This window comes from Macrotis lagotis, chromosome 1 (assembly GCF_037893015.1).
Source record: "Macrotis lagotis isolate mMagLag1 chromosome 1, bilby.v1.9.chrom.fasta, whole genome shotgun sequence".
Lineage (NCBI taxonomy): Eukaryota > Metazoa > Chordata > Mammalia > Peramelemorphia > Peramelidae > Macrotis > Macrotis lagotis.
The window spans coordinates 864,876,199-864,903,301 of NC_133658.1; the positions used below are offsets into that span (position 1 = coordinate 864,876,199).

The 27,103-nt window shown below is 40.3% G+C and overlaps 1 protein-coding gene across 1 annotated transcript; it reads left to right on the plus strand.

The window, feature by feature from the left end:
• Nucleotides 1–273: 273 nt before the first annotated feature.
• Nucleotides 274–18,112, plus strand: ZNF683 (zinc finger protein 683). The gene is given in 10 exon segments (XM_074218017.1): nucleotides 274–385; nucleotides 500–559; nucleotides 10,151–10,268; nucleotides 11,113–11,261; nucleotides 13,393–13,582; nucleotides 14,410–15,035; nucleotides 16,418–16,546; nucleotides 17,258–17,361; nucleotides 17,403–17,449; nucleotides 17,452–18,112. Coding segments are annotated over 7 exon segments (1,326 nt in total). The 5' UTR covers nucleotides 274–385; nucleotides 500–559; nucleotides 10,151–10,268; nucleotides 11,113–11,123; the 3' UTR covers nucleotides 17,544–18,112.
• Nucleotides 18,113–27,103: the final 8,991 nt, after the last annotated feature.

The window sequence follows — 27,103 nt, forward strand, 5'->3', positions numbered from 1 at the left end:
GACCGCCCAGAACAGTGTGCCCTCATTAGTGAGGGTGCTCTATGAAGGAGGCAGAACTGAAGCAGGCCAAAGGAAATGTGTCATCTGTAAGTAAAGAATACCCACCCCAGGTGTTTACATGGACTATTTGTGCCCAATCTGTGGTAGAGCATTTTTGAGCTCATTTTGATCTTATCAGCCACAGTCAGAAACACACTACAACTTGTCTCAAACACAGTGATATAATTTGGTCTTCCTTGATAACAAAGGACAAGAATCAACCAATGCACATACATGTTTGGAAACTAGATTGGCCCAGCTGAAATCTTCTCCCCTCTCTAAAGCTCCTGGGACTCACCAAACCATGCTAATCTCTCCTGTCTTCGAATTCCTAAAGTACTTAAAGGTCTGAACTCTGTTACCTAATATGAATTATGTACTTTGTCCAATATTGGTACTCTGGGAGGGGAAGCCCCCATTCCCCCTTATTCATTATCCTCTTCTCCTCTGTCCTCAACAGACCACACCTGGGGTTATTTGGTTCTGGGCACCACATTTCAGAAAGGGCATTGACAAACTGGTAAGTACACAATGGAGGTAATCAGGTTGTTTTTTTACCCGAAAGAATGGAGTAGGGAAGAGAATTGGACAAGGTGTCAAAAGACTTAACTTTGAATATCACTATTTTTTTTTTGCAAGGCAATGGAGTTAAGTGACTTGCTGAAGATCACATAGCTGGGCAATTATTAAGTATCTGAGTCCGGGTTTGAACTCAGGTACTCCTGACTCCAGGGTTAGTGCTTTATCCACTGCGCCATCTAGCTACCCCTGAATATCACTATTAACATTATTGCCTCCCCTCCTGGATCACTGCCTTGTTGTAGCTCAATGAAGCTATGAGCTATGTCATGCAGGATTACCCAAGACAGGTCATAGTGGAGAGTTCTGAAAAAAGGTGATCCATTGGAGAATGAAATGGCAAATGACTCCAGCATCTTTGCCAAGAAAACTCCATGGACAGCAATAAAATAAAAGAAGAGATAACATTGGAAGATGAGTCCCTCAGGTCAGAAAGTGTCCAATATACTTCTGGGGAAAAGTAGAGGTCAGCTACAAGTAATCTCAGTATTAAGTAGTTGGACCAGAACCAAAAAGAAGTTCAACTGTGAATACATTTGGTAATGAAAGGAAAGTTCAATGTTGGAAAGAACAATACTGCATAGAAAATGGGATATAAGAGCTATGAACCAAGGTAAACTGAATGTGTTCAAATAGGGGATAGAAAATCAAATAGCAACATCTTGGGTGTCAGCGAACTTAAATGGACAAGAATGGGTGTATTTAATTATTAAATCTTTTGGCCACATAATAAAAGGACAGGGCTCACTGGAAAATACCTTGATATTGAGAAAGATTGATAGCAAAAGGAAAAGGGGATGGCAGTGGATGAGATAGATAAATAATGTCATGGAAACAACAAGCATGAGCTAGGACAGATTTCAAGAGATAGTAGGGGATTGATGGGTCTGGTGTGCTATGATCATGGAAATGATTAACTTAGTTTGGGCTATTGGACAAGTCATATACTCCTTCTGATTTTAGGCTCTCTGCCCCATCTTGAAAAAAATTCAGATACTTATTAGTTGTGTGATTCTGGGTAAATCACTTAACCTCAGTTTCCTCAACTATCAAATGAGGAAAATAAGAACACCAACTTGGAGGGTTGTGGTGAGGATCAAGTGAAATAATATCTATAAAATATGTTTAACCCGGTGCCTGCACATAGTAGGTACTATGTAAATGCTTACCAATTCTATGGATTCTTTTCAGCTTTGGGCTATAGTTTTATCAAAGGAAGACAACAAAATTTAACTCCTTTGTCTCTAGAATATATGTTTAAAAAGCATCTGTCTGTTCTGTTAATTCTATTCCTGTTTTCTCCTCTTGCCGCTTGCCCCAAGAATAATCCTTTCTCTCACCCTGATTTTCACTCTTTCTTTCTTCAACCTACAAATATGGCTCCCTCTTCTCCATCCTCAAAAAACCTTCACAGAATTCCATCCCATTGTCAAGCTATCCTGCTATATTTCTTCTCCTTCTCATAGCCTGGTGTTCATTGCCTCCTCTTTCTTATCTCCCTCTCCTGTCATACCCTTCAAAGTCTGGTTTCTGTCTGCATCACTTGCTTGACACTGCTTTCTCCAAGGTCACCAGTGAGTCCTTATTGCCTAATCCAATGATCTATGTTCAGCCTTTATCCTTTTTTGAACCTTGCAGAATTGACATTTTTTATCACCCTTCTTAGATATTGAATATTTCACTATTTTTATATGTCCTACCACCTATGCATGATAATAATATAGCTACCACTATAATAATAATAATGATAATAATAATCACCACCCTAATAATGATAATAAATAATAATCTTTATGCAGTATTTTAAGGTAGAGGTGGAGATATCAATCTGTGAGTCTTCTGCAGCCATAAGAGTTGGTAATAATGACAACAATCAGAATTTATACAACTCATTTTCTTTTTTAATACATTTTTTCTTTCCCCCTTTCCTTGGCAGTTAATAATCTGATACAGGTTCTACAATTGTGTTTAATGTATTTTCATATTAGTAATGTACAACTTGCTTTCTTCGCTTATTTTTTATTTGGAGGCAATTGGGGTTAAGTGACTTGCCCAGGGTCACACAGTTAGTAATTGTATAAGTTCAGATTTGAACTTTGGTCCTCCTGATTCTTGGACTCTAGCTGCCCCTTACACCTACCTACTTTCTACAAGAAGCCTTCCCTAATCCTCCTAATGCCTTCTTTCTGGTGATTATCCCTAATTTATCCTGACTATTTCTTGTTTATACATAGGTGCTTGCATATTGTCTCCCTCCATTAGACTGTGAACTCTTAGAGTGTAGGGACTGTTTTTTTGCTTTTCTTTGTATGTTAAAATTGTATCTTGTTCTGATCCTTTTGACTATTATTAGCCCCCTTCTTTTAGTCAATATAGTAAGTATATATATATATATATTTTTTTTCTCAATTGATATTTTATTTTTCCAATTACATGTTGTGAAAATTTTCAACACTCACCCACATATGTAGGCATACTTTTAAGTTACATAATTTCCTTCCACCCTCCCTTCCCACCCCTCTCTCCTCAGTGGCAAACAGGTGAATGTTGTACAGACACATTTGTGTTTAACATGTTTACAGATTAGTCATTTTCTGTATGAGGAATTAGAATTAAATTAAGGGAAAAGAAAAAACCACGAAATAGGAAAGAAATATCTAATAGAAAATTTTAAGTAGCAGCATAGGAGAAATTGGCACAGGACTGCCCTGCATGGTGTGCCCTCTTCAGAGAAGGCAAGGCAGAATGGAAGCAGTTCCAAAGAAACCTGAGATACGAAAGTTTCTATTTGTGTCTGACCACGATAGAAAATTCTGAATTTATATTGATCTGATCAGCCACAGTCAGTCACACTGTAACTTGTCTCTAACATGGTGATGACATTTTGTTCTTCTTCAATAACCAACCAAACCAGTATAAAAGGGCAATAGCAGGAAATAAGATTGCAAAAGGAAACCTGGAAATCACAAGCAACCATTTCAAAGATCAAAGGAATATAATTTACAAATTGTATCACATATTAACCAAAATTTCCATCCTGGTATTATGTGTTAATTCAGCAGAAACCATCTAGACATTGCTGCATATATATGATATAGAAGTTCCAGATCTCCAGAGTTCCAGACCAGTAGAACATAAATATCAATGTGTTTTGAGATGACATGAATGTGTTAACTTTGAAGTTTTACCAATAACTTTGAGATGATTTGGCTATATTAATGAAGTAACCCCAAGATGGCTCAGATGTTGGACTGTTTCCCCCAAGAAACCTACAAAAATGAAACTTCAAATTCCAGTCCCCCAGTCTTCTTCCATCTCCATTGTGTCCATGGTACTGAATATTCTCATCTCTCTTCCATCTTTACATAAGTCATATTCTCTGCTTCTTCCCACTCTCCATCCTTTTCCTTGTGATGACTTCATTATCTCATTCCTCCTATCCCCAAGCCACACTGTCTGCCTCTATACACTTTTGCTGATTGTCTCTGTGTCTAATTAAAGTGTGATAACTGCCATTTCCTCACTTCATATTTTGGGCTTTTCTGGCAAGTAACCAAAGACCTGGGTATGCCTGCTCCTATTTCATATTTTCATAAATTATCAACTCATTTTGCATCCTTAGTACATAGCACAGTGCCTTGCACATCAATAAATGCTGCTGATTTGACTTAAAACTACTCTAAATGGGGTTTGACCAGGGTGGACCTTATTCCTGGAAATTATACCCCTCTTAAGGAAGCCCTTAAGGTACTCTCTGACTGCCCCACCACAATTATATTGAGCTTGAAATCTACTCAAGTCCCTTTTTTTTCAGTCAAATTGCTACCTAACCATCTTGCTTAAATTGCTAGAGTTGCTTTAAATTGCTAAATCAAAGTATTTATCCTGTATTTATCCCTATCAGATTTTATTTGATTAGATTAGGACAATACCAGAGTCTAGCCTGTCAAGATCTCAATTTTTTTAAAATTACCTTTAAAAAATTTTGATATTCATTTTTAAAAATTTTGAGCTCCAAATTCTTGGTTTCCCTCCCTCCCCCACTATCCTTATTGAGAAGGCAAGCAATTTGATATAGATTATACATGTATAGTCATGCAAAACACATTTCCATATTAGCCATGTTTCAAAGGAGAACACAGACCTAAAATAAGGAGAAATGTAAGAAAAATAAAAATTTTAAAGTATGCTTCAATCTGCATTCAGAATCCATCAGTTCTTTCTTTGGAAGTGAAATGCCAAAATGCTTTCCAGTTTTCCCAACAATTTTTGTCAAATAGTATATTCTTGTTTCAAGGGTTTACCAAATATTACCAAATATTCGATTAATCTGGTCATTTGCTACTATGTATTGGGTATCTAATCTATTCCACTGGTCCACTATTCTATTTCTTAGCCAGGACCAGATTGTTTTGATGATTATCACTTTGTAACATCGACCACCTTCCTTCACATTTTTTTTTCATTCATTCCTTTGATATTCTTTATCTTTTGTACTTCCAGACAACTCAGTCTTGATGGATAGGCCATTTTTTTTTAGGTTTTTTTGCAAGGCAATGGGGTTAAGTGGCTTGCCCAAGGCCACACAACTAGGCAATTATTAAGTGTCTGAGGCCAGATTTGAACTCAAGTACTCCTGACTCCAGGGTGGGTGCTCGATCCACTGCACCACCTAGATGCCCTGATAGGGTATCTTTCTTGATGGGACAGAAATGATCTGAGAACAAATTGTCATCCTGTCACTGTTATAATCAGAGGATAGTTGGGAACACTTAGAAAGGGAAGCAGTGATTACTAAAACCTAGTATCACATATGATTACCCCCATTTAATTATTTTTGTCAGGGATATTGGGCCCAGGGAATGCTGCAGATGGAATATACCTAGATGTCAGCAGCTCATTTGATAAAGACTTTCATGCTGTCTTTATTGATAAGATGGAGGGTTACAAGATAGGTGATGATGCATTCTCGCAGATTTGAAACCACTGGAATGGTCAGACCAAAGAGCAGTCACTGGTTTGTCATTGTGAACTAGGAGGAGTGTCTCTGGGGAGCACCCCAGAATTCTGTCTTTGACCTTAATTTACCTGATGGCTCTATGGGTGGCTTTGATAAAATCACAGATGACACAAAGCTGGGGGATAACCAACACACTGGAACATAGGAACCAAAAAGATCTTGACAGTCTAGAAAACTGGACTTTCTCAAATAAACTAATAACAGTAGTTAGTATTTATATAGCCCCTATGTATTTGACAGGCACTGTACCTGGAACTATACAAATTTTATCTCGTTTGATTCTCACACCAACCCAGGAGGTAGGTGTTATCATTATCCCCACTTTCCCATTGAGAAAACTCGCCTAAGTTCACACACCTTGGGAGTGTCTGAAGCCCTATTTGTCCTCAGGTCTTCTTGACCCTAGCTGCCTTATAATGTAAAGTACAACTAAATATAAAGTTGTACTTGAGCTTAGAATGTTCACTTTGCCAGGACAGGATGGGTCAAGATGTGGGTAGATAACAGTTTCTGCAGAAACTTCTGTGGGTTGTAGCAAGCTCAGTATGAATCAACAGTGCAATAGAGCAGCCTTATGTAGGAGATGGTATTTGAATTGAATTCTGATGGAAACTAGAACTTCTAGTAGTAAAGAGGACAGAATTCAAATCTGATCTCAGACACTGACTGTTTGACCCTGGTCAAGTCACTTAACCCAATTTGTCTCAGTTTCTTCATCTGTAAAATGAACTGGAGAAGTAAATGGAAAGCCACTCCAGTATCTTGCCAAAAAATACACTAAAAGGAGTTAACAAGAGTCAGACACAACTTTAAAAATGACTAAGCAAGAGGAGAAAGTATGTTTGGGGCGGGGGGGGGGCAGCCTATGCCAAGGCCTAGAGATAGAAGATAAAGTATTATGTAAGAGGAACAGTAAACTTTCTGTGGGGGGGTGAGGGAGGGAAGTAAGATTGGGGGGGAAATTGTAAAACTCAAATAATATCTTTAATAAAAATTAATAAAAAAAAAAGAGCAACAGTAAAAAGATTGTGTTGGCTAGATTAAAGAGTATGTGAAGGGAAGTAATGGATAGTAAGTCCAGAAAAATATGTTAGATTTTGGATTCTTCCCCTCATTGAACCATGTCAGGCTGTCTTTGGTTCTGAGAGTAGATGACTTTTTCTCTAGCAATTCTATCTCTTTCTAGGAACTTGTGCAGATTCATTTTCTAAAAGGGTGTGGATTAGTATGGACAGACCCAATAAATTTCATTCTACTGCAAAACCTTATCTTTCCCAAGTCCTAATCAAATTCTTTTTTTTTTAGGGTTTTTTTTTTTTTTGGCAAGGCAAATGGGGTTAAGTGGCTTGCCCAAGGCCACACAGTTAGGTAATTATTAAGTGTCTGAGGCTGGATTTGAACCCAGGTACTCCTGACTCCAGGGCCGGTGCTTTATCTACTGTGCCACCTAGCTGCCCCCTAATCAAATTCTAACCTGAGCATAATGGAATCAATTCCTCATGGGAAGAGATGAAACATGTTTGGTTGTTTAGTGACTTTACTCAACACAGATTTTGTAAAAGCAATAAACACTTTGCAATAAAATATCTTCCACTGGTCTTTGCCCCTCTGCTTCTCCCAATCATGGGCAGTTTTCAGGCTATACCCTGTAGTTCTACATATTTCAGTTTCCTTTATCTCCATGAGTGCTACTCTTGGGAACAGTCAATAGTCAACTCAATAGAGTTTGTACTCAAAGTCCGACACATATTCAGTAGGGGAACTCTTTAGAATCTAAAGTTTAGATAGAGTTTCAAGAGTGCTTGGCTCAGGGTCATAGCCCTCCCTCAGTGGTACAAGGCACCTATGATTGGTCCCTGCTGAAGCTAATTTATCACTCCCAGTGTGAATAGACATAATGGCCTACTCTGCCAAAGAGAAGCCTGCCATCCCCATAGACTTTCAACACCTTCCTGATCTTGGGATCTGGTCTTCTGTCACATCACTTCTGCTAACTTTCTTACTCTCTACCAGCAGTCATAACTCAGTTATTCTCAAGTAGTTTGGGTAAAGAGAGCAAAATAGCCCTATGTGAAGGAGGGAAGACTTGGGGGAGGTGGTGTCATTATAATCATCTTCAAGAATTTGAGGATCTGACATGTGCAAGGACTTAGACTTGTTCTGTTTGCCCTAGAAGACAGAAATGACAACAGTGTGAACCAGAGTAGTAGAGTGGGAAAAGCTGTAGGCTTGGTATCAAAAGACATGAGTTCAAATCCTTCCTTTGAGGTGAGTTGATGGAAAATCATCTACCCAGGAAAACTTGGCATTTGCCTAGTGTTTTTTTATTTAGCAGTATAAAGGGTATGCAATTCTTCAGATTGATCATGGGACTAATGCATTTCACATGGAACTAGTCTCCCTGGACTTCAGTATCATTATCTGTCAAATGAAAGAATTGGTTAAGATTGTTCTTTGAGGTCTCTTCAAGTTTGAGAGCATGATTCTCCATTGGCTTATTTTAACTGTTAGGAAAAAAAATCCTTACAATTAAAATCATTTAAAATGGAAATAGGCTTTGAATGGGCTTCCTCTCACCAGAAGTATTTAAATAAAGATGACCACTTAAATAGAGATGACATCTTACTGATGTAGTTGACTAGAGAAAATGCCAGTTGGATTAGATACTCTCTGAAGCATCTAGCTTTTGCATTTTAAATTCTCTGGTGGATATCTGGACCTAGCTGTGACTATATTGGGGTGACTACATATAGTTCTTTAACCAATCAGGAATTTGGAATCTATATGATGGTTCAGGATTGGAGAGTACAGCAGAAGAGTAGCTTGACAAGAAGGTAGCTAGGGATCTGTGTTTTTAAGATCATAGATTTAAACTTGGGGGACCATTGGATTCAACCTCCTCATTTTATAGATGAGGGAACTGTTGCTGACCCTTCCCTAGGATCATACAGTTATTAAGCATCTGTAGTAAGATTTGAACTCAAGTCTTCCTGACTCCAAGTTCAGTGCTCTATCCTTTGTACCCTAGCTGCCTCCTAAAGAGCTTTCCATCAGGAACCACGGGACTTAAAGATCTGAATTCAAATTCTAGCTTAGAAGTTTACTAGTTGTTTGATCCTGAGCAAATCAATTCTATATGCCTCAGTTTTCTTTATGTCAAATGAAGATAATACCAGAATTTAACTACTCAGGGTCATTGTGAGGACCAAATGAGTTGATGTATGTAAAGTGTTTTGCCAACTTTAAAATGTTATATAAATACTAGTTGCTACTACTGCTACTACTACTACTGCTGCTGCTGCTGCTGCTGCTGCTACTATTGCTACTACTGCTACCACTCCTACTACTACCTTCTGTTATTACTACTACTACTACTACTACAACTACTACTACTATCATGACTACTACTATTACCATTACTACTACTGCTATCATTACTATTATTTAGTGCATTTTTTTCTATTATATGATGCTGCCTCTCACCCAGTCTGCCATGTTGACAACCTTGGGGAAGCTAAATCTTCTAGCTCCCTTTCTATATTCAATACCCATTTCTATATATTCCAACATTATTACAGAGAGTGCCACTGTGATGGACTGGTCATGTTGTTCAAATGCCAGAAATTCGCTTGCCAAAAAGGACTACTTTATGGAGAATTCACACAGGGTAAATATGTCAGAAGAAGTGATACTGAGATACCTTGAAGGTCTCTTAAGGAGTTTAGAATTGATTGTTCAGCATGGGAAACATTGGCACAAGACCTCCCAGTATGGTGTGACCTCATTAGAGAAGGCACTATGCTCTATGAGGAAGGCAGAATTGAAGCAGCTCAAAGGAAACATGACATCCATAAGTTTAGAGTACCCACTCCAGGTGTTCACATGGACTATTTGTGCCTGACCTGTGGCAGCTTTTATTGGTCTGATTAGCCACAGTCAGAGACACTAATTTGTCTCCAACATAGTGATGTCATTTTGGTCTTCTTCAATAATAAAGGAAAAGAACCAACTCTGTTTCTGCTATACCACATTGTCCCCCTCATCGCTTCTCTCCAGGTAAGCTTCTCCTCACCTCCTCTCGTGCCCACCTCCCCCTTACCCCTCTCCTTACCCATAACCTTTTTTCCCACCTGAAAGCTAAGACTGGGTGATCTCTAATTAGGGTCTCTTCTGACTTTAGATACATGTTCCAACTCTTGCCTCCCATTTCTGTTATTCCTGGACCCCACCTCTTCCTCTTTCTATTTCTGTTTCTTTCCATCTCTATCTGCCTTTCATCCTCACCAACTCAACTGCTAGGATCCCACCCTGCCCACTCAGTGGCCTGGGACCCCACAATATCCCTGAAACCTTCATTCTGCTAGTCCTAGAAATCTTGCCATCCAGAAAGTAGCAAGTTTCCACTGTAGGAAAAGGGCACACCTTTGAAGTTGGGGGGGGGCAGGATGCCATCCCTTTCTCTGAGTCTCATTGGAGATTCTGAAGCTGCCCTCCTCTTCCTCTCTACCTAAGATATAACCAGCTTCCCAGCTCAGTGCAAAGGCTCTTTCCTGCTGTGCCACAGAGGGATCTTAGACCAGAGGCAGCCACCGTTAACCAGTTTGTCCAACTGGGGAGGACTAGAAGGCCTGTAAGTGAAGACATTATCTCCTTGCCACCCCCGCACCCTCTGTAATAGATAAAGTCTCCTCTTCTAGTGATATGCAGACTTGAGGGTTTTCTCTCTACAGACTTCAGTCTTACCCAGGACAGCTCAGGATGTTGGAGGTGGGGAAAGAGGAAAGCAGTGGTTTCAGGTCCCTGGGCATCTTGGAAGTAAGGAACATTAGGAATGAGAGGAGCTAGGGCTAACAGAGGGACTATGGACCTCAGCTGTGAGCATTTTTATTCATTTTGCTCCCAATGTAGTCTTCTTTTCCCCCAGTTCAGACCCTCATCCCTGAGGCCAAGGGAGGAGAGGGAAATCCATACTCCCAATATCTCATCTGGATATTTATTTGTCTCTCTCTGGCTCCTCAAGTGAGGGTGGGCTCTATCTCCCTATTTAATGCTCCTCTCTCCAGCATCTCTTTGCTTATCTAATTGCCCAGCTGTGGCCCAATCCTCTCTGTGTCTGAGGTGGAGGATATTCTGAATAGGACCTGAGATGTGTTGGGGAGGGAAGAGAGGACTGGGTAAAGCCTGGGAAGATGGGGAAGGAATTCTCTGCGATCTAGTGGCTTTCCTCCTAGGAGGGATAGGGGAACAAGTATTGTCAAAGAAGGAGCTGGGAATAGGACAGAAAAAACTCGACTTGGTGGAGGGGTCCTGCTTCAAGGGGAAGATAGGGAAGAAATGAGCAGTGGAGGTACAAGGTACCCTTGGGAAATTTCCCCAATTCTATGTCTGAGCTTCACCAGATTCATATGGGCCCATCAAGCCCTATATTGGCTCTCACACATCTCTCCTCCTAGTACTGACCCATCTCTCCATAGGAAGGTGCAGAATGAAAGGGGGACCAGAGGAAGACATTCCTTTCACCATGTACCAGCACCAAACATGCCAGGGTCAGACAGATGTAGGGGGTCCTGGAACCCCATCCCTTACCTCCAGCCTCATCCAACAGCAGGACTGGGGTAACCAGGTAAGTCTGGGGCCCTTCTGCCTTCTCATGGGTCTTTCAGCATGGGCCAGGGATGGTGCAGGAATTAGTGTCTCTTAGAAACAGGGAGTGGGGTGAATGAGGATAAGGATATACCAGAAAGAACCCTGGTTCTGAAATCATAGGATCTGGATTAAAATCTCACTTTTTAGCCATGGGACCTTTGCTCACCATTCCTTCTTTGAGGCTGTTTCCTCATCTGTACAATAATTTAGAGCCTCCTGGTGAGGAAGTCCTTTGTGTTTCTGGACTTGGATAGTCCAGTGATACAAAGAACTCTCATGTGAAAAAGCTACTTCTACCAAGGCAGGTTGATATCTTCTCTGCATCCTATAGGACAGAGATTTAGCAGGATCACACAATATGACCAAAGTCAAGGCTACACCATGTTGCAACTTATAAAGAATGTGGGATCATGTAATTATTAGAAAGGATGAGGTTATCTGGTAGGGTTGAGGCTATCTAAGGGTGCATTTTGAGGGACTGAAGTGGTATTTGTCTTCTCAGATGTGTTTGGCAGAAGCACTGGGTTAAGAAGACTGAGGGCCTAGGTTTACTTTTTCATTGGTGCTCTTTGATCATTCACACTGCACCAGAACATCTTGTGGGGAGTAAGGATGAGCCAGTTAGTATGGATATAGTCAATCAAGATAGTGTTCCATGAGAATGTTTGGAGGAAGGGCATAGCAGGGCCACAGGAGATTGGGATGTGGGGAGGCTTTCATTTTCCTGTAGCTTTCTCCTAAACTTTTCCTGGCCTCTTAGGGAAGCAGTTTAAAAAATTCCCTCCTCCTTCTAAGGATAGCTGGGTGAGGTACTGTGGAATCAGGACAATAAAAGGTACTGTGGAATCAGGACAATAAAAAAGTCCAGAAGTGGGGATCACAAAAAAAATCACATTATAGGATCTGTCTCCTTCCCTCAAAGCTTGGCTGAAGGGAGGGAATAAGCATTTCTATAGTGCCTATTATGTATCGGTTTGTTAAACATTTTACAAATCTTATCTCATTTTGGTCTCCATAACAACTCTATGAGGTATATACTATTATTATCCACATTTTGCAGTTGAGGAAACAGAGGTAAACAGAGGTTAAGTGTATCTGAATCAGAATTTGAACACAGGTCTTCTTGACTCTAGACCTGTACTCTGTATATTCACTGTGCTACCAGGTGCTGTGGATAGCAAACCTGAGGCCTTTTCACCAGGGAGATGGATTCAAATGGAAAGAGTCATAGCCCAAGTCCATGACACTCCATTCTTCCCAGGCCTCCTGTCTGAGTTAATGAGGTTGCTGGCAAAGGAAGGATCTCTGCTGTGGCAAGGGTTGGAGGTTGGGAGGGGAAATCTTTTATAAATGGTAAAGTTCCAAAATTTGGAGAGATGAGAGGGAGGTTGTAGGGAATGGGAGTAGAGGGAGAAAAGATTCTGTAGGAAATAGAAAGTTTTAGAGAGAGGGGACAAGGCACCGGGAGGGAAGAAATGGAGTTCTGGAAAAAAGACAAAGAGGTCTTGGTGGGGAGAAAGAGATTCGCAGAGATAGAGATCCAGAGGAGTCCTAGGGATGAAGTGGGGGTCTGGGACTGCAAAGGTAAGATGGAGGGGGTCCTCAGAGGCAGGGCTGGGGGAGGATTAGGGACAGAAAGTGTGGGGATTGCCAGATCTAGAGCGTTTCTTGGAAATCATGAGGAAAATAGTCTTTGAAAGGAAAAAAATGGGGAGTCGGTGGGGGGGCAGGGGGAAGAGAAGTAAGGACCTTGGGAAAGATGGTCTCGGAGCATTGGGGAGGTCTGGTGGGGGAGATGATACCTGGGTGGAGAAGTTTACAGTGAATAGAGAAGTCCTGAGGTGTGGCTGTCTTCCTGCCACCCAAATTTCCCCACCTCACCCCCACACACCTTTACTTCCATCTCAGGAACTAATAACTCCAACAGAGGTTTGTGAAGATGAGGGTGTCATGAGAAGAAAGGGCTTCTAATGAGAGCTAAGTCCTGTGACTCAGAAGAAAGAACTCGCTGGTCCTGGGATTTATTGTCTAGAACCTTTGAAAATGCCCAAGGGACCGCAAGATGTGCAAACCACCCAGTCTCAATGTCCCCTCCCCTCTGCTTTCAGGTTTACTGGCCCTTTACGCAGTTCCTTCCTGGGGCAGATGCTTCAAAATCTCATTGTACTAACTGGATGAATTCTATAAAACCAGACTCTGCTTTGCCCACCCTGCTGGCCTGCCCACAACACCTGGATCTCTATACCTGCAATCTGAAGCCCAACCCCCTGGGTACTGCCCTGGAAAGTCAGATTTTGAGTAAGGACTGTGTTAACCATTCCTGGTAGGAGAATCAAGGAAGAACATTAGAAAGAAAATAGAGAGATATTATTGCATTGAGAAGGATCTGTGGGTAGGGGGACTGAGGCTCAATGTGAGGAGGGGGACTTGGAGAATGGATGGCAATTTACAGGGATGAATCAGGAAGATGAAGACTTATTGAGGAAAAAGGGAGACACAGAGCTATGAGGCTCCTGCCCACTGGCTTTCTGACTCCTTGGTTGGGACTATGACCCACATTCTCCATTTCCTTTTTTCTGGGGGGATTTTAGAACAAATTAGCAGAACTAGGGAATTGTCAGAACACAGCTTGTCAGAGCTGGGAGGACCCTTAGAACACAGGATGTCAGAGCTGGGGAGGGGCCTTAGGACAAAGGATGTCAGAGCTGGGGAGGGGCCTTAGAACACAGGATGTCAGAGTTGGGGAGACCCTTAGAACACAGGAAGATCAGAGCCTCTAAGGGGCCTTAGAACACAGACCCTAGAACATGGAATGTCAAAGCAGAGATAGAATTTAGAACAAAGCACATAGAATGTGAAAGTGGGATGTGATCTTAGAAGCTAGAATATCAGAACTGGGAGGAACCTTAGGTAGAGGAAGATGTCTAAAGTTACTGAGTTGGTTTGCTGCAGAAATAAGGTTACCATCCTGTTCTCCAGATTTCTAGTGCACTGGAATGGACTGATTTGAGTGATGGGCTGGATACAGATGGAGGGAAAGGCTTTCCCCATGGAGTCATTGGTCTGACCACCACGTTTCTTGTCTACTCCTACTCTTGCCCATTTAATGTCTACTCTTCTCCTAGAGCACAAGACCTCAGGGCCAATTCTGGACTCCACTGATGACCCTAAACTCACGGTTGAGTATCGTCTTGTCAGGAAGGAGGCAGAGAGTGAATCTGGTGCCCTGGACCAAGCCATGGAAATGGTCCAAAGGATCCCAGCTCCCCTTCCTCTCACCATGAAGTTCCCATTGAGTCCCCACTCCCCATGCTCTTCCCACCCAATTCTCTTACCCATTAAACCTTTATCCTCAATGGACACAAACCTTTTCACTTATGGTCCCCACGTCCCTCTGCTCTTTCTCCCCTCCTTGGATATTCCCTTTCCTGGCAGGGTTGACCAGTTGGGGCTCCTCAATGGTCCATACTCCCTTAGTGCCCACTCCCCTCTGCAGTTAAAGCCTTGGCATACTTTCTCTTTGCCCTTACCTGCTGGACCGTGGCCCACTGCTGAGGCCAAGGATGAGAGCTCTTCACCTTCTCAGTGCAGTGCTATGGGGTCAGACTCAGGGGTTGTTGCAGGCAATGCTGGCAAGATCTCCACCTTGGGCACCACAGGCCTGTCCTATCTGCTGAAGAAAGAGAATGGCACCATCTTGTACATGTGTAATATTTGTGCCAAGGGTTTCAGGCAGCTTTCCAATCTCAAGGTAGGACCCAGTACCATCCCCTTCCTTGTTCCAATTTATCTTCTTTCTCCTTGGATCCTAACGCTATTCCTATAGGCTTGGCCATCCCAAACCAGCTGAATATAGTATCCCCTACCTCTCCGCCTCTTTACTTCAACCACCACCAAGGAAAATTCTAAAAAAAGAGAAGAAAGAGGAGAGAGAGAAAATGAGAGAGGGTTGGAGGAAGTGGATACTAGTATATGAAATGGAAAGGATATTGGTGGAAAGGGATGGAAAGACTAGAGGACAAAGGTCACTCTTGGTTTGGGAGGTCCTGAGATGAGGGATTGGTAGAGACTGGTGCAAGGGGATGTCTTCAAAGGTATAAATACATAAATGATTAGGGCTAGAAGCAAGAATGTGCTGGAGCCAGCTCCCAAGAGCTAATAGTTAAATTTTCAGTGTGAGCTGTTAGAGCTTGGAAAATGTCAAATGCTTCAAATCAGAGTTTATTGTTTTGATCATCTAGACTTGAGTGTTTGGAGAAAAATATTAATAATATAGAGCAATGTCTACCCTCTTTCTTTTGCCTCTTGGAAAATCAATTGATAAATGTTTAGTAGCATATCTTCCACTAGAAATTAACTTAGAGATCATAGGTGCATAGCTAGAGAGAATTTCAGAGGTCAGTGAGTCAAATCCTCTTATTTTATAGTTGAGGAATCCCAGATCCCAACAGTTAAACTCTGTCCTCCAAAAAACAGGTCCTCCAAATTCCAAATCCTGTGTTTTCTATTTGACCTTACCATATGGACTTGCCCCCTCTGCCATTAAATTATAGTCAAGTGCTCTGCATACAGTAGGTACTTAGTATATTTTTCTTGAATTAAATTAGTTGTGTGACCCTGAACATGTCACATAACTTTTTCTAATCATCTTTTCTCTCAAACTGGTTTTTAAAAAAGAGAGAATAGAAGGATCTGAGGGGGAACTGAGGGGTACTGGAAGAATGGAGCTGTTTGGAGGAGAAGGCTGTCAGCCTTTTTTTTTTTTTTTTTTTTTTTTTTTTAGTTTTTCAAGGCAATGGGGTTAAGTGGCTTGCCCAAGGCCACACAGCTAGGTAATTATTAAGTGTCTGAGACCGTATTTGAACCCAGGTACTCCTGACTCCAGGGCTGGTGCTTTATCTACTACACCACCTAGCCGTCCTGAAGAAGGATGTCAGGAGAGGAAGAGAAGATCAAGATATGGGGGGTTTAGAAAGAGAGAAGGAAATAGAAGTTTGTTGGAAAGATAACAAGATGGGGTGGGGAGTAGAGAGCCTAGGGAAACCTCTAGGGAAGGACAGGAGAGTAGGAAGGAGTGTCTCTCAGAGTCATTTGTCTCTGATTATTCACAGACCACCCTCATTCCTTCCCCAGGTCCATTTCCGAGTCCATAGTGGAGAACGTCCCTTTCAATGTCCTCTTTGTAAGAAGAGCTTCATCCAGCTTGCCCACCTGCAGAAACACCAGTTGGTCCACTCAAAGAAGCGGCCTTACCAATGTCTGGTGAGATTTGCTGTCCTCCATCCTTCTCCTGAATTGGTTTGCTCATCTCTAAAATGAGAGGGGTAGGTTAGATGGCCTCTGAGGTCCCTCTGGTTTGGACCATATACCCTCCTCCTCTCCCATCCATCAGGTAGTTGGAAAGGAGGATGGGGAGGGAGAGGAAGATTGTAGTAGAAAAAAAAGATAATGGGAGCAGCTAGGTGGTGCAATGGATAGAGCACCAGCCCTGGATTTAGGAGGACTTGAGTTCAAATCCAGCCTCAGACCCTTAATAATTACCTAGCGGTGTGACCTTGTACAAGTCACTTAACCCCATTTGCCTTGCAAAAAACAAACAAAAAAAGAAAAAGACAATGTCAGAGGCAGTTAGGTGGCACAGTGGACAGATTAGGAGGACTTGAGTTCAAATCCAGTCTCAGATCCTTAATAATTGCCTAGCTGTGTGACCTTGGGCAAGTCACTTAACACTTAAATAAATAAAATTTAAAAAGGAAAAAGAAAAAATGTCAGATTAATCAAGCCATCCTGAAGGAGGAAAAAATCCAGTGCAGAGTTGAGGAGAGACAGAAAGGAACAGAGGAGAAAAAGAGGGCTTCTCAGAGCTGGGAGGTAGTGAAAAGGGAACAGAGAGGCTGAGTCTAGAAAGGGGATGGGAGAAGGGGGTTCAGGGACAATAAGTGGGTGATACCATGCCCTCTGCCCCTATACCAGGTTTGCCACAAATGTTTCAGCAGCACCAACAGCCACAAGACTCACCTGCAGCTGCACTCAAGGGCTGGACATTTCCTTTACAGGCTGTCCCCTAAGCAGGAGAACCAGCCCTTTGGGTACTAGCTGTATATGCATCCTGGCCTATCTTACTCCCTTGCTGTCCACTGGCCCCATGTCTGGAAAGTGACCCCCAAATGGAGAAGCTGGTATTGCTATAGCCAGTGGGCAGGAAGAAAGTCAATGGATGCCAGGGGGAAGTCTCTTTGCCAGTCAGCTTGAATTTTAGGATCACAACAGCCTGGGAGCAGGAACTAGGGAAGAGGCAAACTGCAGAAAGTATCTTTGGAGAAGCAAACCAAGCCTTTCTGAATTGATCTGGAGGCTACCAGCACCTCTGGCCACAAACCCTCCTAGGGGCTATGCTTTGATGCTTTCAGACTGTAAGTCTCTAATGAAGGGCATGGAGAAAGAGTATCTTATAAAAATGACTGGAAGATTTTATAACCTCAAATATCCTTCCCTGCTCTGATATTGTTCTAAAGCCCCTTCCAAATCTGACATTCTGTTTTCTAACAGCCCTTCCTTTTTTATTATTTAACATTTTATTTTTTCCCAATTACATGTAAGAATAATTTAAATATTTTTCAAATGTTGAGTTTCAAATCATCTCCCTCCTCCACACCCCCCTACCAATGAGAAGGCAAACAATTTGACATAGGCTTTGCATGCATGTTCGTGCAAAACACATTTCTATGTAAGTCATTTTGTGAAAGAAAATACAGACAAAAAACCAAGAAAAATAAAGAAAGTAAAGAAAAAGTATCATTGATTTGCAGTTCTTTCTTTGGAGATGGATAGCCCCTATATCATAAGTCCTATAGAATTGTCTTGGATCATTGTATTGCTGAGTATAACTAGGTTATTCATAGCAGGTCATCATACAACATTGCTGTTACAGTGTAGTGTTCTCCTGGTTCTGCTTATTTCACTTTGCATTAATTCATATAAGTTTTTTCAGGTTTTTCTGAGAGTACTGGACTCATCATTTCTTTTTTTTTTTTCCTTAGGAAGATTTTATTTATTTTGAGTTTTACAATTTTTCCCCCTAATCTTGCTTCCCTCTCCCCACCCCCCACAGAAGGCAGTCTGTTAGTCTTTACATTGTTTCCATGGTATACATTTATCTAGGATGAGTGTGATGAGAGAGAAATCATATCCTTCAGGAAAAAAGAATAAAGTATAAGAGACAGCAAAATTACATAATAAGGTATCATTTTTTTAAAATTAAAGATAATAGTCTTCGGTTTTTGTTCAAACTCCACAATTCTTTCTTTGGATACAGATGTTATTCTCCATCGCAGATAGCCCAAAATTGTCCTTGATTGTTACACTAATGAGATGTGCAAGTCCATCAAGGTTGATCATCACCCCCATGGTGCTGTTAGGGTATACAATGTTTTTCTGGTTCTGCTCATCTCGCTCAGCATCAGTTCATGCAAATCCTTCCAGGCTTCCCTGAATTCCCATCCCTCCTGGTTTCTAATAGAACAATAGTGTTCCATGATATATATATATATATATATATATATATATATATATATATATATATATATATATATATATATATATGTGTGTGTGTGTGTGTATATATGTATATACACACATAGATATACCACAATTTGTTAAGCCATTCCCCAGTTGAAGGACATTCACTTAATTCCCAATTCTTTGCCACCACAAACAGGGCTGCTATGAATATTTTTGTACAATATTTTGGTACCCTTTTTCATAATCTCTTCAGGGTATAGACCCAATAGTGGTATTGTTGTATCAAAGGGTCTGCACATTTTTGTTGCCCTTTGGGCATAGCTCCAAATTGCTCTCCAGAAAGGTTGAAGATTCATCATTTCTTAAAGCACAATGATATTCCATCACAATTCATAAAAAAACGTGTTCAGTCATCCCTCCTGAAGAACATCCCCTCAATTTCTAATTCTTTTCTACCAATAAAAGGATGTAAGCCCTTTTTCTTTTTTAAAATCTCTTTGGGATACAGACCTAGTATGGTATTACTAAATCAATGGTTTTATAGATCTTTGGGCATAGTTACAAATTGCTCTCCAGAATAGTTGATCCAGTATAAAACCACCAATTATATAATAATGTTAATTTTCCAATATGCTCACCAATTTTTGTCATTTCTTTTCTTGTCACATTAGTTAATCTGACTAATCTGAGGTAATAGCTCAGTTGTTTTAATTTGCATTTCTCCCAACAATAGTGATTTAGAACATTTTTTATATTACTATAGTTTTGATTACTTCATCAGAAAACTGTTCATATTCTTTGATCATTTATCAATTGAGGAATGGTTCTTATTTCTATAAATTTGATGACTCTATTTTCTATGTTTGAGAAAGTCTTTATCAGCAAAACTCACTGTAAAATTTTTTCACAGTAATGATAACCAACTATATATTTCCCTCCATTCTGTTTTCTTCCTATTTATTCTATTTTCTCTCTCTCTCTCTCTCTCTCTCTCTCTCTCTCTCTCTCTCTCTCTCTCTCTCTCTCTCCCCTTTCCATTCTCAAAAATATTTGCTTCTGACTTTTTCCTCCCCCAAACTGCCTTCCCCCAAACAGCCCTCCCTTCTATCAGCTCCTCCCCCTTTTTCTTATCCCCTACTTTTCTGTATGATAACATAAATTTTTATGCCCAACTGAGTGGGTATATTATTCCCTCTTTGAGTCAATTCTGATATCAGTAAGGTTCATATGCTCCCTTTATGTGCTTCTCCATTTCCTTCTCCACTATAAACTCTTTCAAGACTTTTTTTATGTCAGATACTCTATCCCATTCTACTTTTTCCTTTCCCCTTCTCCCAATGCATTCTTCTTTCTCATCCCTTAATTTTATTTTTTAGATAATCATACCATCACATTCAATGCACACCCAAGCTTTCTATGTATATATATATGTATATACTCTTTCTAATTGCCTTAATATTGAGAAAATTTTTAGAAGTTAAAATATCATTTTCTCATATAGGAATGAATCTTTTATGATTTCTCCTTTCTGTTTATCTTTCTTTGCTTCTCTTGAGTCATATATGAAAGTATGAAAGTCAAATTTTGTATTCAGCTCTGATCTTTTCATCAGGAATTCTTGAAAGACTTCTAAGTCATCAAATGTCCATTCCCCTCCTCTCCTCCCCACCAAGGATTATACTCAGTCATACTGAATAGGTGATTCTTGGTTGCAATCCTTGCTCTTTTCTTCTCCAGAATATAATATTCCAAGCTGTCTAGTCCTATAATGTAGAAGTTGCTAAAGCTTGCATTATCTTGCCAGTAGTTACATGATATTTGAATTGTTTCTTTTTGGCTGCTTGTATTTTCCCCTTGATATTGAAGGTCTGGATTTTGTCTATAACATTTTTGAGAATTTTCATTTTGGCATCTCTTTCAGAAGGTGATAAATGGAGTCTTTAGATTTCTATTTTACCCTCTAGTTCTAGAAATTTCTTGAAAAATGATGTCTAGACTCTTTTTGATTGTGACTTTCAGGTAGTACAATAATTTTTCTTTTTTTAAAATTTTATTTATTTAAAGCAATAGAGTTAAGTGACTTGCCCAAGGTCACACAACTAGGCAATTCTTTAAGTGTCTGAGGTCAGATTTGAACTCAATTCCTCCTGACTCCAGTCAGTGCGCTATCCATCATACTGCCTAGCTGCCCCTATAATTCTCTCTCTCCTTTTTTTTTTTAGGTTTTTGCAAGGCAAATGGGGTTAAGTGGCTTGCCCAAGGCCACACAGCTAGGTAATTATTAAGTGTTTGAAGCCAGACTTGAACTCAGATATCCCTGACTCCAGGGCCGGTGCTCTATCCACTGCACCACCTAGCTGCCTCTGGCTCTATAATTCTTAAATTATCTCTTTTGAATCTTTTTTCCAGGTCAGTTTTCCCAATGAGATATTTTGTTTCATATTTGCTGCCTTTTTTTCATTCTTTTGATTTTGTTTGATTGTTTATTGAAGACTCATAAAGTCATTAGATTTCACTTACCCAAGTCTAACTTTTAAGGAATTATTTTCTTCATTTGGCTTTTGTACCTCTTTTTCCATTTGACCAATTCTACTTTCTAAGGAGCTCTTTCTCTTAAGTGAATTTGTATATCCTTTATTTGGTTAATTCTACTTTTCAAGGTTTCCTTCCCTCCATTAGATTTTTTTGTGCCTCTTTTACCATTTGACTTAGACTATTTTTTTAAGGTGTTAATTTCTTCATTATTTTTTGTGCCTCCTTTACCAAGCTGTTGACTCTCTTTTTACGATTTTCTAGCATCATTCTAATTTCCCTTCTCACTTTTTCCTATACTTCTATTACTTGGCCTGAGACTAATTCATATTTTCTTTCTTGAGGCTTTGGATATATTTTGATTTTGTTATCTTTTTCTGAGTATGTGTTTTATCTTCCTTATCACCATAATATTTTTCTGTGGTTTGCTCATTTTCCAGTCTATTTCTTGACTTGTAACTCTATGGAGAGGAGGATGGAGAATCTTCTCAAGTGGAGGGGGCACTGATCCAAACTTCAGGTGGTTTTTTTTTTGTGAAGCTGCTTCAGATATAAAGTTGAAAGCTTTTGCCTCTTCTAAAGTGGTATGATATAAGGAGAGGTGTGCTTACTTTCACTCTGCATGGGTTTATGAGTGACTACAAGAATTCTTTTCAACCCTGGAACTTCAACCTTGTTCCCTTGTAGCCTGAAGCTCTGCTGTGCTAGTACTCCTCCTTGCATAGGACTTATGACCCAAGTAATACAGCAGAGTCCTGCCCCTGGTGCTCAATCCCTTTACCATCAGTGGGCTGGGAGATCTAGAAAACATCATTGCCACCACTGATTCAGAAGCCCCGAGATTTGCTCCTGGTTTGCTGAGGCTTGACCTGCACTGGTCTGCACTGAACTGAGCTCCACTCTTACCCTGATGCAACAGACCTTTCCTGTCAACCTTCTAAGTTGTCCTGGGCTAAAAAAGTATTTCCTTCTGTCTTTGTATGAGGTCTCTGCTCTAGAATTTTTTAGAGTCATTATTTAAAGATATTTGGAGGAATCTGGGGGAGAGCTCAGTCAAATCCTTGCCTTCACTCTGCCATTTTGATTCTCTCTGGTCTCTAAGGTCCTTTTACCTCTGACATTAGGTATACTAAGGTCCCTCCTAGTTCTTAGACTCTCTGTCCTAAAATCCCTTAGGTCTGACATTCTGGGTTCTAAAAGCCCTCCCAGCTGTGACATTCTGTATTAGGACCCTCCTAGCTTTGACATTCTGTGTTCCATTATCGATCTTCAAAGGCAGAAAAGGGGGTCCTCTGTTACCTAGAGTCTATCTTTACCCCACTCTCACAGCCTTCCCTTAAATCTTGGCTAGTTCCCCAGAGGACCATGAAGAGAAACTGGCTGGCACCTTCTGGGCATTGCAGATGAGAGACAGTACAACCCTATGTTTGTCTGCTCCACAACTGAATAAATGGGATGTGAGGGAATATCTCTAAGTGGACCACTGAAGGAAATGGGAAGGGCAGTAGAAGGCACCCCTCCCATATGAATGCTCTTTAGAAAAATTCTTAATGAACATCTTTTCCATTTTCTTTCTACAATAAAGGGAACATGGCAGCAACCACAAAACAAAGGTAAAAACAAATGCTCTTTGAATTGCATTGAATTTGAGGGATCTCAGCACATAGAAATCTAGAAATTGAAGGGTCTTTCAGAAGGCTACTATTCCTGTCTTGCTTGTTGGTCCGGGGAGAGACTGAGATATATAGAGAGAAGGTCAGGAGATCAGAAAGCTGGTACTCAAACCCTGGTGTACTGACTCTTCCACACTGGTCACAACCCAAATCATTAGTAACATTAACAAATATTTCTAAAGCAGCTACTGGAGGAGAAAAAGGGGTAGATTGATGGCAAAAGAGCTAGCCTGGAAAGCTAGCTGAGTTCAAAGATCTGAGTTTAAATGCTCCATTTGATAAATACACTGCATAACTCTGGGCAAGTCACTTAATTGCTAAAGATTCTGGATGACTCTCTAAGGTCCTAAGTGGCAGAGAAGGCACCAACTTGCATGGGTAGGGTGAGTGTCCTCACCATTAGCTGCTCTTTCTGGTGTCTGGCCCCTGGTCATCCCCCTTCCTCTTCCTCTGTCTCCCAGAGAATAGGTTTTCTATTTTCTCCTGACTGCTACCACCACTTCTTTTGCCTGAGAATCTCTTCTTTGAACAAAGACTTCAAGTGTTTTCTTTTCCCCTCTTATCCCTGAAACAACCACCAAATGATTTCCGGTTTAAAAAAATTATAAACTCTGAGTCTTAATAGAGATGCGACTCAAAAAGGAATACAAATGGAGAATCGTAGATATTGGATTGTCAAGCATGTCATTTGAGAGATAATAGAATCTGAGGCCCAGGAAGGTTGTGACTAACTAACCTGGTGACCCAGGTGGTATGAGTCAGAGGTGGGATTTGAACCCAGGTCCTCTGATTTTAGAAGTTACAAGGTTGCAAGAAATCCTTAAAGTCTCACAATAAACTTTCTTGATGGTGCTGTCAGAGTATCTGGAGTCCCTGACCTGATGTCATAGAGCCCACCTTGGCTCCTGTACTGAGTAGTTCTTTCTGGCCCTGCCCAGTCTATCTGTCTCCTTCCTGTATTGGATGAGCTGGTTTTCCTGCATTTCCTACCCCTTTTATAAGGCAGAATCTGTTCTGAAGCAGCCCCCTTCACCATAACCACTATCATATTTGTAAAAAAGGCAAAGACCTTACTGTTTTTGCTTTTTCTTTTGCTTTCTCAGAACTGAGACCAGTGACTGGTATACAATAACCACAATGCATTTCAATGAGCTGATTGATGCAGCTGCCACTCATTCAAAGGGATATCCCAGAACCTACACACATCCTTTAGCAATGAGATCTCTCTCCACAAGTGATCAAGCCTATGAGAAATGCCCCAGGGCAGTGGAACCAGAAGTTCCCTTGACTCTTACAGTGTAGGTGCTAAAGGTGGGACTCTGGGTGCAAAAGACTCCTGTGAATATATTAGGGAGGAGCTTCTCAAATAAAAACTGTTGGTTTCTATCTCAACCTCTTCGAGACATCCATGAAGTATAGACCTAGCTTTATAGAAGAGAAAAAGTTGCATATAGGATAGAAACAGTCTCTGTCTTCAACGATCTAACATTCTACTGGAATTAGAGAAACAAACCCAAGATAGATGCATGATTATGCAAAGTCATTTTTAAAAAAACTAGATCATTAGGAGTGGCTAGGTGGTGCAGTGGATAAAGCACCAGCCCTGGAGTCAAGAGTACCTGGGTTCAAATTCGGTCTCAGACACTTAATAATTACCTAGCTGTGTGGCCTTGGGCAAGCCACTTAACCTCCATTTGCCTTGCAAAAACCTATAAAAAAAATAGATCATTGATCCTTGGGGCCCTGGGAAGGTCAGGAAATGTCTCATGTAGGGGACAGCATCTGAGCTGGGTCTGGAAAGAAACTTGGGATGTGAGAGAGACAGTTTAGTTGGAAAATTGTGGATTAAAGGGAAGGAATAGGAAATGAAACTGGAAAGATAGTGGGAATAAGATTGTGAGGGTCTTTCAAAACCCTGCAAATCCATACAGACACTGGGAGGGCCTTATCCCAGGTTCTATGCGCTCTGGCAAGTCAGTCCCCTGAGTATGTTTGGCTACATCTCCTCTTGGTTCCAGGGGTATCCCCAAGGTGTTTAAGGTATTTTTCTGTTGCTTTTGACTCAAGTTCCCATCCCAGTGTATTCTTCACAATATAATTAATACCCCATGCTGGGCCCAGAGTCAGGAAGACTCATCTTCCTGAGTGCAAATCTAGCTTCAGATACTTACTAGTTGTGTGACCCTGGGCAAGTTACTTCCTTCTTTTTCCCTTTATTGTATTTTTTAATTGGTTTATTAACTATTTCCCAATTATATTTTAATCTGGTTTGGATTGCAGTAATGAGTTTCACAGGCTTCAAGAGATTCACTAGACCCTGAGCATGGTAACTCTCCACAGCACTATGTTACCTCTCACAAATATTTAGTAGGAATAAATATTTAAAATCTCACATTTGATAGGGGATAGTTGTGGCAGAATTCAGGGAAACCTGGGAAGATTTATATGAACTACCAGAATGAAGAAAGCAGAAGAACAATGGTCTCAAAATTGTAAAGGAAAACACTTTTGAAAGATATTCATTTAACATTAAGAATGTTACTCAATGCAATGACCAGTGATGAATCCAGAATACATGTGATGAGAAGGATCAATGCCTCTTCTCTCTTAGTGCAGAGGTGATGGATTGTAGGTACAGAATGAATCATCCATTTTCAGACATAACCATTACAAAACAAATTTGTTTTGCTTAACTATACTTATAGGGAGAGCTTAATTTGAGGGAAGGTAGAATAGAGGGAGTGATAGTAATGCAAAGAAAAAGAAGAAAAGAGTGTCAATGAATTCACAAAATACACAGAAGAAAATGAAAAATTCATTAGGGGACATAGACAAGCTGGACAATGTTGCTGCTCCCATGTTCAATCATCTATCTATACGTACAAATATATCATATATATTTAAACACGCTATATGTAATAGGTTTACAAAGGCAGATACGATCCCTGTTTTCTGGTCTTCTTTGCAAATGCAAATCATTTGTTGATTTTTCTAGTTCATAATATAAAACAACACAAATCATGGTTTATGAATATAATTAAACATTACAGTGCTGAAAAGAATGATAGACATAACTAATTCAGCAAAATATAAGAAGATATATCAACTGAAGCAAAAGGGAAGCAAATAGAATCAGGAAGACCATATATATACATATAAAAAGAAGTAAGCTGAAGCAGGAAAACAACATATCCACAATTATTCTAATAATAATAGCTCATTTATTTAGGGTTTTATTAGTAGGTGGCACAGTAGATGGAGCCCCAAGACTGGAGTCAGGAAGACTTCTCTTCAAGATTCAAATCCAGCCTCTGACATTTAGCCTGAGCATGTCACTTAACCCTGTTTGCCTCAGTTTCTTCTTCTATAAAAATGGGCTGGAAAAGGAAATGGTAAACCACTTCAATATCTTTGCCAAGAAAACCCCAAATGGGTTTCCCAAAGAGTAGTAAAAGACTGAAACAACTGAACAACAAAAGGTTTGCAAAGAACCTTACAAATATTTTCTCATTTTATCTTAACAACCACCCAGAAATGTAGGTGATATCACTCCCCCATTTTATAGAACTTGTCTAATGTCACACAGTAAGTGTTTAAAGCAGAATTAAAATTTAGGATTTCTTGACATCAAGTTCATTGTGCCACCTAATGGATATTATTCTTATTATTTTTTAGGGTTTTTTTTTTTGCAAGGCAATGGGGTTAAGTGGCTTGCCCAAGGCCACACAGCTAGGTAATTATGAAGTGTCTGAAGCTAGATCTGAATTCAGGTACTCCTGACTCCAGGGTCAGTGCTCTATCCACTAGCCACCCCCTAGTGGATATTATTTACAATATAGTAATATAAATGAAAAGAACAGTAAGATCTTCTAAACTGAAAGCTGAGAAATTATAATAACTAGATTTGGTCCCACCCAAGATCTTAGATGATCTCTCCCTTTATGATTTTGCAGGGATGAGGGACTATGAAATACTGCATTTGACTTTTCAATTTGTCGGTTAGTTGTGTTGAATTCACATTTTAAACATATGTATATGATCTTGGAGAGCACTCACTTCCCATCTATTGCAACTCATACAAGAAACAACCCCC